We start from the raw sequence: 12,323 nt of genomic DNA on the forward strand, positions 1-12,323 counted from the left end.
GCGGGATCTTATTCGGGGTTGAACCTGGATCCATCGGGTTTCCACCTCGTTGATGGTGACGGGAGATTTTTCTCAGGATGGTCGGTGCCGTTATTTTGCAGCCGTTCCTGGGAATCCTGATCGGCCTAGCAGGACCTGCACCTGATTAGGGCCCAGTGAAGGAGGGTGGGGGGGGGGGGGAAGTGCGCCGGGTGGGGTGGGGGTGGGGGGGGGGGAGGGGAAGTGCGCCGGGTGGGGTGGGGGTGGGGGGGGGGGGGAGGGGAAGTGCGCCGGGTGGGGTGGGGGTGGGGGAGGGGAAGTGCGCCGGGTGGGGTGGGGGTGGGGGGGGGGGGAGGGGAAGTGCGCCGGGTGGGGTGGGGGTGGGGGAGGGGAAGTGCGCCGGGTGGGGTGGGGGTGGGGGGGGGGGGGGGAGGGGAAGTGCGCCGGGTGGGGTGGGGGTGGGGGGGGGGGGGGGAGGGGAAGTGCGCCGGGTGGGGTGGGGGTGGGGGGGGGGGGGAGGGGGAAGTGCGCCGGGTGGGGTGGGGGTGGGGGGGGGGGGGGGGGGGGAGGGGAAGTGCGCCGGGTGGGGTGGGGGTGGGGGGGGGGGGGGGGGGGAGGGGAAGTGCGCCGGGTGGGGTGGGGGTGGGGGGGGGGGGGGGGGGGGAGGGGAAGTGCGCCGGGTGGGGTGGGGGTGGGGGGGGGGGGGGAGGGGAAGTGCGCCGGGTGGGGTGGGGGTGGGGGGGGGGGGGGGGAGGGGAAGTGCGCCGGGTGGGGTGGGGGTGGGGGGGGGGGGGGGGGAGGGGAAGTGCGCCGGGTGGGGTGGGGGTGGGGGGGGGGGGGGGGAGGGGAAGTGCGCCGGGTGGGGTGGGGGTGGGGGGGGGGGGAGGAGGGGAAGTGCGCCGGGTGGGGTGGGGGTGGGGGGGGGGGGAGGGGAAGTGCGCCGGGTGGGGTGGGGGTGGGGGGGGGAGGGGAAGTGCGCCGGGTGGGGTGGGGATGGGGGGGGGAGGGGAAGTGCGCCGGGTGGGGTGGGGATGGGGGGGGGGAGGGGAAGTGCGCCGGGTGGGGTGGGGGTGGGGGGGGGAGGGGAAGTGCGCCGGGTGGGGGGGGGTGGGGGGGGGAGGGGAAGTGCGCCGGGTGGGGGGGGGGTGGGGGGGGGAGGGGAAGTGCGCCGGGTTGGGGGGGGGGTGGGGGGGGGAGGGGAAGTGCGCCGGGTTGGGGGGGGGGGAAGTGCGCCGGGTGGGGATGGGGGGGGGGAGGGGAAGTGCGCCGGGTGGGGTGGGGATGGGGGGGGGAGGGGAAGTGCGCCGGGTGGGGGAGGGGAAGTGCGCCGGGTGGGGGGGGGGGGGAGGGGGAAGTGTGTTGCCGTTCTTAGTCTTGACAAAGAAGCAGGTGCCATTTAAATGAATTGATTGCTGTTTTTATGCTTACAGCTCAGATAATCCCCTTACTCTCCAGTCTTGAAGTGCTGAATCTAGCGTTGAATAAGAATATAGGAAATTCCGTGAAACATCTGTTTGCTCGACTCCGCTTTTTACCAAGATTAAAGAATCTTATTGCCAACAATTGTAACTTAACCAACGAATCCATCGTTGAATTAGGTGAGAAAATTGTAATAATCGAACCCCTTTCTTCTTTTAGACTTTGGTGTTAACTTTTGTGTGTTACATAAAGATTATTCGGTGAAATAATTTTCCTTGAGATGATGGGAAACTGCTCGGTTAAGGTAGGAATTGGCAGCAGTCAAGAGCTCCACCATCCTGGTAAGCTTTGGATGAGCTGAACTGATGGAGGGTGGAAGATGGGAGGCCGGCCAAGACAGCATTGGAATAGTCGAGTCTGGAGATGGTGGCCAGGGAGAGGGATGGAGTTGGTGACTAGAGAATGGAGTTTGTGGCGGGGACCAAAGACAATGGCTTCGGGCTTCCCAATGTTTAATTGGAGGAAATTTCTGCTCGTCCAATACTGGATGTCGGACAGCAGTGTGACAAATGAGAGGCAGTGGGAGGGGGGGGGTTCTCGAGAGGTGGTGGTGAGTTAGAACTGGGTGTCGTCAGCGTGTGTGTGGAATCTGACCTCAAGTCTTTGGATAATGTCGCTGAGGGGCAGCATGTAGATGAGGAAGAGGAGGGGCCAAGGATGGATCCTTGGGGGATTCCAGAGGTAATGGAGTGGGAAGAGAAGCCGTTGCAGGAGATCCTCTGGCTATGACTGGATAGATAAGAATGGAACCAAATGAGCGCAGTCCCACCCAGCTGGGCAATTGAGAGATATTGAAGGAGATCAGTGTGGCTGACCATTTCAAAGGCTACAGAGAGGTTGAAGAAGGATAATGCACTATGTCACAGTCACATAGGATGTCATTGTGATTTTAGTTAGGGCTGTTTTGGTCATATGGGCAGAAACCCAATTGGAGAGATTCAAACATGGAGTTGCAGGAAAGATGTGAATGGATTTGGGAGGCAACAACACATTCCAGTATATTGGAGAGGAAAGGGAGGTTGGCAACGGAGCTGTAGTTTGCAAGGACGAGGTCAAGGTTATTTTGAGGAGTGAATGATTGTTTTAAAAGGGAGAGCGACAGTACCTAATAAATTGTTTGCCTTGGTGGGTAGGGAAGGAAGCAGAGGCAACTGAGCAGATGGTCTCCAATTTAGTGGCAAAGAAACCATGAGCTCCTCACACTTGTTGGAGGTGAGGGTGCAAGGGGAGGGGAGAAGGGTTTAAGGAGATGGTGGATAGTGGAGAAAAGAAGCTGGGGTAATCTTTGCTCTCCAGGATGATCCTGTCGTAGTTGGTGGTTTTGGCAGAGTTCACTGAAACCTGATAGCACTTAATGTGGTCCAGCCAGATCTGGTGATTGATCGTAAAGCCAGTTGTGCACCTGACATGCTCAGATCTGTGCTACTTGGATTTGAGGGAGTGCAGATGGGGTTCACACCATGGGGAATGATCAGGATGGGAGAGAGTAAAGGTTTTGTTGGGACATGGGCATCAAAGGTGGAGGGTGAGGGAGTGGTTAATGGCTGCAGAAGTAGCGTGATGAATGGAGAGCCAAAAGCTAGACTGGTGGGAGTTTGAAAGTGCCATTATAAGTGATTTAGGGGAAGAGTTAGTGAAGGAAGTGAGGTTGGAAGGGTGTAATGGTCGGAGATGGGCTTGTCTGCGATCAAGTCCAAGGGAGTAAAGAGGCCTTAGATGATGACTAGATCAAAGGGTTGGTGGTGAATATGGGCAGGAGAGTTTATATGGAGGGAGAGATTTAGATAAGGCGGCAGGGCAGTGAAATCAGAGGAGAGGGCACGGGGAAATGAGATGGAAATTTAAATCACCAAGAATGAAGAATCACATAGTGCAGAGGCTGATGGAGGAAATCTTAGTGAAAAACTCAAGAGTGGGGTTTATGGGGTAGTCGAGAAGAAGGGTTTTAAATGAGAGAGAGGGGTGGAGTAAACTGAGGTGCCCGAAGAGTTGGGGGAGAGACCATGGTGTGATTTGGTGATGGTGGAAAATACAGTCACTTTGGGAACAGGACCGGTGTCGTCACCTGTGAACCAAGTGAAGATTCCTCTGCGCAGGACATTAATTTTAAAACCCAAGTAAAATTATGGAAACTACAATAAGTAGATGGAGGAGCATGTGTACAGGAAAAGCTTATTAAGTAACGGTCAGTCTGGATTTAGGAATAGAGGGTTCTTCTTGAAAAAGCTTAACTATTTGAGATTATAAATAAAATAGCTGCTTGACGTCCATACAATATTGTCTAAAGACTGAAGGCCCATAAGAAAAAGTAATTAAACTAAAATCAATTACATTTCAAGATAGAATGTGATATTAAATAATAAATTGAACAAAAAATAGGAAACAGAGTGGTTGAGAGGCAGTTTCAGATGGCGGGGGGGGGCGGGGCAAGAGGATAGGGGAGGGGCCAAAATTGATTCATAAGAATGCTTAAAATCAGAAAAGGCCATTGAGCCAATCAAGTCTCTGCCCTCCATCCCTACCCCCTCCCCCTCCTAAGGGTGACTTCTGATCTTTTCTACAAAGAAATCTACCCCATTATCATTCATCTCCTGAAGTAATTTGAGAGTTGGCATCAAAAGATGAAAACTGCCGGATTGTTAAAGACCCAACTTGTTCGCTAATGACGTTCAGGAAAGTGTTCAAATGAGTGCTGGCTGAGGCTGATATCAGGGTACAGACGGTGGGTGGGGATTGGCTAATTGTCTGTCATGGTTACTGTCGTTTCCTGGAGCTCCCTTTGATCACCTTCAGGGGCCAGAGGAAATTAGCAGAGTTTTTTTTTCCTGAATTGGCTTTAGATTTTTCTGGAGATTATGTGGGTGGAATATTGTGATCTTGACTGTATGAGACTGGCTTGTTGGGCCACAGCTCTTTTCTTGTATGTTATTACCGTATGTTCATATGAAACCTGCCACATGTACCCTGCCTGGCCTACATGTAACTCCAGTCCGACAACAATGCCCTCTCAGTGCTTCTAGGGACGAACAATGTCACCCACATTTCAAGAGCAATAAACAAATCTATCTGCATTCACATCTCTACAATTCAAACTGGCCACTTTGCTTTCCACAGTCCCAGGACTTGTTCCTCATCTTCTGTGAAATATTTGATTGTTGGTATATAATTACAATCTTCAATCCCATTCCTAAACAGGCCAGCTTTCTTTGAAGGATTTACTTGTAATTTGCACAGTTGTTAAATCGATGAGTTTTCCAGCTATTTTCTGTAGGCTCAGGTTCAGCTCATCTTTTAAGTTGTTGGGGCCGGGTTTTGAAGATAAAAATAACATTTTGTGTTACAGCTGACAGCATCCCGAATCTGACTGAACTGGAGACCTTGGACTTATCCTGGAATAAATGCCTTGGTGGAAATCTGGGGCTGCTAGTCCGGATGTTGCAAAATAAGATTCGTCTCCGTGTGCTGAAGTTGAGTAGCTGCAATCTGACCAGACAAGACATGACCACTCTCGGTAATCACACCATTGCTCAATCTGGGTCAATGGAAATGCTCCAGACTGAGGGCGATAGTTTTGTTGGGTAAGGGTATCAAGGGATATGGAGCAAAGGCAAGGAGATGGAGTTGAGATACAGATCAGATAAAGGGACAATGGCAGTGTGGATACAAAATTGGCGAAGGAACACAAAGCAGAGAGTAGTGAACGATTGTTTTTCAGACTGGAGGGAAGTATACAGCGGCGTTCCCCAGGGGTCGGTATTAGGGCCACTGCTCTTTTTGATATATATTAATGACCTGGATTTGGGTATACAGGGCATAATTTCAAAGTTTGAAGTCAACAATGTGGAGGATATTAACAGACTTCAGGAGGAGGTGGACAGACTGGTGAAATGGGCAGACACATGGCAGATGAAATTTAATGCAGAGACGTGCAAAGTGATGCATTTTGGTAGGAAGAATGAGGAGAGGCAATATAAACTAAATGGTGGAATTTTAAAGGGGGTGCAGGAACAGAGACACCTGGGGGTGTATGTACACAAGTCTTTGAAGGTGGCAGGACCAGCTGAGAAGAGTGTTAAAAAAGCATATGGGATCCTTTGCTTTATAAATAGAGGCATAGAGTATAAAAGCAAGAATTTTGTGCTAAACCTAATTTGTATGTTCGTATATAGTCCCACTCCTCTGCTCTTTCCCCATAGCCTTTCAAATTTCTCCTTTGTGCCATTTAATTTATGGCCATAATTATTCGTGCTGGCACCTTTAATGACCTGTGTATTTGCCTCTTGATTCAGAATTTGACTGTTCTTCCCTACGCTTGCCTCAAAAATATGAATTCATATATTTTGCTATATTGAACTGGATCTGCCTCCGAGTTGCCCACCCTCCTCATTTACCTATGTCCTCCTGTAATTTTTTTTTATTCGTTCATGGGTTGTGGGTGTCGCTGGCAAGGCCGGCATTTATTGCCCATCCCTAATTGCCCTTGAGAAGGTGGTGGTGAGCCGCCTTCTTGAACCGCTGCAGTCCGTGTGGTGAAGGTTCTCCCACAGTGCTGTTAGGAAGGGAGTTCCAGGATTTTGACCCAGCGACGATGAAGGAACGGCAATATATTTCCAAGTTGGGATGGTGTCTGACTTGGAGGGGAATGTGCAGGTGGTGTTCCCATGTGCCTGCTGCTCTTGTCCTTCTAGGTGTAAGAGGTCGTGGGTTTGGGAGGTGCTGTCGAAGAAGCCTTGGCAAGTTGCTGCAGTGCATCCTGTGGATGGTACACACTGTAGCTATGGTGCGCCGGTGGTGAAGGGAGTGAATGTTTAGGGTGGTAGATGGGGTGCCAATCAAGCGGGCTGCTTTGTCCTGGATGGTATCGAGCTTCTTGCCTGGATGAGTGCAGCTCCAACAACATTCAAGTGCAGAGTATTCCATCACACTCCTGACTTGTGCCTTGTAGATGGTGGAAAGGCTTTAGGTAGTCAGGATATGAGTCACTCACTACAGAATACCCAGCCACTGACCTGCTCTTGCAGCCACAGTATTTATATGGCTGGTCCAGTTAAGTTACTGGTCAATGGTGACCCCCCAGGATGTTGATGGTGGGGGATTCGGCGATGATAATGCCGTTGAATGTCAAGGGGAGGTGGTTAGGCTCTCTCTTGTTGGAGATGGTCATTGCCTGGCAATTGTCTGGCGCAAAATTTACTTGCCACTTATCAGCCCAAGCCTAGATGTTGTCCAGGCCTTGCTGCATGCGGGCTTGGACTGCTTCATTATTTGAGAGGTTGCGAATGGGACTGAACACTGTGCAATCATCAGTGAACATCCCCATTTCTGACCTCATGATGGAGGGAAGGTCATTGATGAAGCAGCTGAAGATGGTTCGGCCTAGGACACTGCCCTGAGGAATTCCTGCAGCAATGTCCTAGGGCTGAGATGACTGGCCTCCAACAACCACTACCATCTTCCTTTGTGCTAGGTATGACTCCAACCACTGGAGAGTTTTCTCCCAGATTCCCACTGACTTCAATTTTACTAGGGCTCCTTGGTGCCACACTCGGTCAAATGCTGCCTTAATGCCAAGGGCAGTCACTCTCTCCTCACCTCCGGAATTCAGCTCTTTTGTCCATGTTTGGACCAAGGCTGTAATGAGGTCTGGAGCCGAGTGGTCCTGGCGGAACCCAAACTGAGCATCGGTCAGCAGGTTATTGGTGAGTCAGTGCCGCTTGATAGCACTGTCGATGACGCCTTCCATCACTTTGCTGATGATTGAGAGTAGACTGATGGGGCGGTAATTGGCCGGATTGGATTTGTCCTGCTTTTTGTGGACAGGACATACCTGGGCGATTTTCCACATTGATGGGTAGATGCCAGTGTTGTAGCTGTACTGGAACAGCTTGGCTAGAGGTGCGGCTAGTTCTGGAGCACAAGTCTTCAGCACTACAGCCGGGATGTTGTCAGGCCCATAGCCTTTGCTGTATCCGGTGCACTCAGCCGTTTCTTGATATCACGTGGAGTGAATCGAATTGGCTGAAGACTGGCTTCTGTGATGGTGGGGATTTCTGGAGGAGGCCGAGATGGATCATCCACTTGGCACTTCTGGCTGAAGATAGTTGCAAACACTTCAGCCTTGTCTTTGCACTCATGTGCTAGACTCCGCCATCATTGAGGATGGGGATGTTTACAGAGCCTCCTCCTCCTGTTAGTTGTTTAATTGTCCACCACCATTCACGACTGGATGTGGCAGGATTGCAGAGCTTTGATCTGATCTGTTGTTTTCCTGTCATCTTCATAATTTGGCATACACTGTGTTGGGTTTATATAGGATATTGTCATACACCCTTTAGCTCTAATACAAGTTTGAGAACTAGGAAACGTTGAAACGTCTGGGTAATAGTCTTTAATAAATCAAGCCAATGAGATACTAAATCCCTTCCATACAGTGTTCCGCCCATCTGACCAACCCATCTATATCGTCCTGCAGACTGAGGCTATCCTCCTCGCTATTTACCACCCTACCAATTTTTGTATCATCAGCGAACTTACTGATCATACCTTTTACATTCATATCCAAGTCATTAATGTAGACCACAAACAGCAAGGGACCCAGCACCGATCCCTGTGGTACCCCACTGGCCACAGGCTTCCAGTCACAAAAACAACCTTCGACCATCACCCTCTGCCTTCTGCCACTAAGCCAGTTTTGTATCCAAAGTGCCAAGGCACCCTGGATTCCATAAACCCATGCTGACTTTGTCCAATCCCGTTCATGCCTTCCAAGTGTTCTGTTATCACATCTATAATAGACTCTAGCATTTTCCCCACTACTGACGTTAGGCTAACTGGTCTGTAATTACCTGTTTTTTCTCTCCCATTTTTAAATAGTGGGGTTACATTTGTCACCCTCCAATCTGTAGGAACTGTTCCAGAGTCTATCGAGTTTTGGAAGATGATCACCAATGCATCCACTATTTCCAGGGCCACTTCCTTTAGTACTCTGGGATGTAGATTATCAGGCTCTGGGGATTTGTCAGCCTTTAGCCCCATTAATTTCCCTAGCACTATTTTTACTAATACTGGTTTCCTTCAGTTCCTCCCTCTCACTAGACCCTTGGTTCCCTAACATTTCTGGCAGGTCATTTGTGTCCTCCTTTGTGAAGACAGAACCAAAGTATGTGTTTAATTGTTCTGCCATTTCTTTGTTCCCCATTATAATTTCCCCCATTTCTGACTGTAAGGGACCTACATTTGTCTTCACTAATCTTTTTCTCTTGACATATTTATAGACGCTTTTACAGTCAGTTTTTATGTTCCCTGCTAGTTTACTCTCATACTCTATTTTCCCCCTCTTAATCAATCTCTTTGTCCTCCTTTGCTGAATTCTGAACTGCTTCCAATCCTCAGTCTTGCCATTTTTTCTGGCAATTTTATATGTCTCCTCTTTGGATCTAATACTATCCCTAATTTCTTTTGTAAGCCACGGTTGAGGCATCTTTCCTGTTTTATTTTTGCGCCAGATAGGAATGAATAATTGTTGTAATTCCTGCATACGTTCTTTAAATATTAGCCATTGCCTATCCACCGTCATCCCTTTTAGTAAAGTTCCCCAATCTATCATAGCCAACTCACACCTCATACTTTCGTAATTTCCTTTATTTAGATTCAGGACCCTAGTTTCGGATTCAACTACTTCACTCTCCATCTTTAATGAGGAATTCTATCATGTTATGGTCGCTCTTCCCTAAGGGACCCCGCACAACAAGATTGTTAATTAATCCTTTCTCATTGCACAATACCCAGTCTAGGATCGCCTGTTCTCTAGTTGGTTCCTCAACGTCTAGAAAACCATCACGTACACACTCCAGGAATTCCTCCCCCACAGTATTATCGCTAATTTGGTTTGACCAATCTATATGTAGATTAAAGTCACCCATGATTATAGTTGTACCCTTCTTGCATGCATCTCTAATTTCCTGTTCAGTGCTCTCCCCTACATTGCTACTACTGTTTGGGGGCCTATAGAAAATCCCCACCAACGTTTTCTGCCCCTTGGTGTTTCTTAGCTCCACCCATACAGATTCCACATCGTGATTTTCCGAGCCAATCTCCTTCCTCACTTGCATTGATTTCCTCCTTTACTAACAACGCTATCCCACCTCCTTTCCCTTTTTGCCCGTCCTTCCTAAATATTGAATACCCCTGGATGTTCAGTTCCCATTCTTGGTCACCCTGCAGCCATGTCTCCGTAATCACAACTATATCATAACCGTTAATATCGATCTGCGCTGTTAATTCATCTACCTCATTGCGAATGCTCCGTGCATTAAGACACAATGCCTTTAGACTTGTCTTTTTAAGATTGCTAGTCATAGTTGAGGAGTCAAAGACAGAATCTATTTTGTTTGAAGTAAGGAACAATAGAGGAGCTATTTCACTACTGGGTGTATACTATAGGCCACCAAATAGTAGGAAGGAGATAGAGGAGAAAATTTGTAGGCAAATTACAGAAAGATGCAAGAACTATAGAGTAGTGATAATGGGGGCCTTTAATTATCCCAATATAGACTGAGACAGGAACAGTGTAAAGGGCAAAGAGGGGGAGGAATTCCTGAAGTGTGTTGAGAACTTTCTGAAACAGTGTGTTCCCAGCCCAAACCGGGAGGAAACTGCGCTGGATCTCGTTCTGGGGAATGAAGGGGGGCAGGTGGAGCATGTTTCAGTGTGGGAACATTTGGGGAACAGTGATCATAATATCATTAGGTTTAGAATAGTTATGGAAAAGGACAAGGAACAATCAAATGTGAAAATGCTCAGCTGGAGGAGGGCTAATTTCAGTGAGTTAATAAGAGATCTTGTCCAGGTGGATTGAAATTAAAAATTGGTAGGCAAAACAGTAATTGAACAATGGGAAGCCTTCAAGGAAGAATTGGTTTGGGTACAGAGTAGACCTGTGAGATCCCTTTTGAGGTGGCAAATAAAGGCTCCCTGGATGACTAAAGACATAGAGACTAAAATGAAACAGTAAAAGGAGGTTTATGACGAATGTAAGGTTCATAATACAGTAGAGAACCAGGCTGAATACAGAAAGTACAGAGGAGATCGAAAAAAGGAATAAGGGAGAGTTTGAGAATAGATTAGTGGCTAACATAAAAGGAAACCCAAAAGCCTTTTATAAACATATGTAGTTAAAGGAAGCATGGGACTGATTAGGGACAAAAAAGATAATCTTGTGGAGTTAGAAGGCATGGCTGAGGTGCTAAATGAATACTTTGCATCCCTCTTCACTAGAGAAGAGGATGCTGCCATTGTAGCAGTAAAGGAGGAGGTAGTGGCAATATTGAATAGAATAGAAATAGAGGAACTATTTAAAAGATTGGCAGCGCTCAAAGTAGAAAAGCCACCCAGTCCGGATGAGATGCATCCTAGGTTACTGAGGGCAGTAAGGGTGGAAATTGCGGAGGCTCTGGCCACAATCTTCCAATCCTCCTTAGATATGGGGATGGTTCCAGAGGACTGGAGAATTGCAAATATTACACTCCCGTTCAAAAAAAGGGGAGAGGGATAAACCCAGCAATTACAGGCTAGTCAGCCTAGCGTCGGTGGTGGGGAAACTTAGAGACAATAATTCGGGACAAAATTAATTGGCACTTGGAAAAGTCTGGGCTAATAAATGAAAGTCAGCTCGGATTTGTTAAAGGAAAATCATGTTTGACTAACCTGATTGAATTCTTTAATGAAGTAACGGAGAGGGTTGATGAGGGTAGTGCGGTTGATGTTGTGTATAAGAGCTTTCAAAAGGCTTTTGATAAAGTGCCACATCATAGACTTGTTAGCAAAATTAAAGCCCATGGGATTAAAGGGACAGTGACAGTGTGGATACAAAATGGTTAGGGGACATAAAGCAAAGAGTAGTGGTGAACGGTTGTTTTTCAGACTGGAGGGAAGTATAGATTCTCCTCAGAGCGGAGAAGGTTAAGAGGAGATTTGAGTGTTCAAAATCATGAAGAGTTTAGCTAAACTAAATGAAGAGCAACTGTTCCCGTTGGCGGAAGGGTCAAGAACCAGAGGACACAGATTTAAGATGATTGGCAAAAGAACCAAAGACAACACAAGGAAAACTTTTTTACACAGCGAGTAGTTATGATCTGGAATGTGCTGTCTGAAAGGGTGGTGGAAGCAGATTCAGGAGGGTTCCCTCCCAGTCGGGGAACACTTCAGCAGTCATGGACATTCATCCACCGACCTTCGGGTAAGCGTAGTCCAAGGCGGCCTTCGAGACACACGACAACGCAAAATCGTCGAGCAGAAATTGATAGCCAAGTTCCGCACCCATGAGGACGGCCTCAACCCGGATCTTGGGTTCATGTCACGCTACACGTTACCCCACCAGCGAACAAATGTTATCTGTTTTTAATATAACGGGTCAGTTGCTGTCTTTTCTATGTTTCTACCTCTATCTCTTTTTTTTTTGTTTGTTGTTTTTTTTTGGTGATTTGTATATTTTGAGACCTGGCAGGTAACACCTGTCTGTCTGCACACTGATTGCCTTGGCAACGGGCAGTTGAAAAAACTGTCTGTAATCACCAAGCATTGTTCTGTGAATTATAAATGCGATTTCATTTCGAGGATTTCATTTTCACATCGTTCACCTGACGAAGGAGGAAGCCTCCGAAAGCTTGTGAATTTAAAATAAAATTGCTGGACTATAACTTGGTGTTGTAAAATTGTTTACAATTGTCAACCCCAGTCCATCACCGGCATCTCCACATCATATTTAAATATACTCTGCCTTTCTGTTTTTCCTTCTGAAATGGATAACTTCACATTTATCCACATTATACTGCATCTGCCATGTATTTGCCCACTCACTCAACTTG

At 48.0% G+C, this 12,323-nt stretch overlaps 1 protein-coding gene across 1 annotated transcript in view; it reads left to right on the forward strand.

The window, feature by feature from the left end:
- The window catches only part of LOC137331203 (leucine-rich repeat-containing protein 31-like), a 49,424-nt gene that overhangs the window by 31,787 nt on the left and 5,314 nt on the right, over positions 1-12,323 (forward strand). The window contains exons 8-9 of the mRNA XM_067994815.1: positions 1,410-1,577; positions 4,802-4,969. Coding sequence (XP_067850916.1) covers positions 1,410-1,577; positions 4,802-4,969 — 336 coding nt within the window. The remainder of the gene's footprint in view (positions 1-1,409; positions 1,578-4,801; positions 4,970-12,323) is intronic.

This window comes from Heptranchias perlo, chromosome 13 (assembly GCF_035084215.1).
Source record: "Heptranchias perlo isolate sHepPer1 chromosome 13, sHepPer1.hap1, whole genome shotgun sequence".
Lineage (NCBI taxonomy): Eukaryota > Metazoa > Chordata > Chondrichthyes > Hexanchiformes > Hexanchidae > Heptranchias > Heptranchias perlo.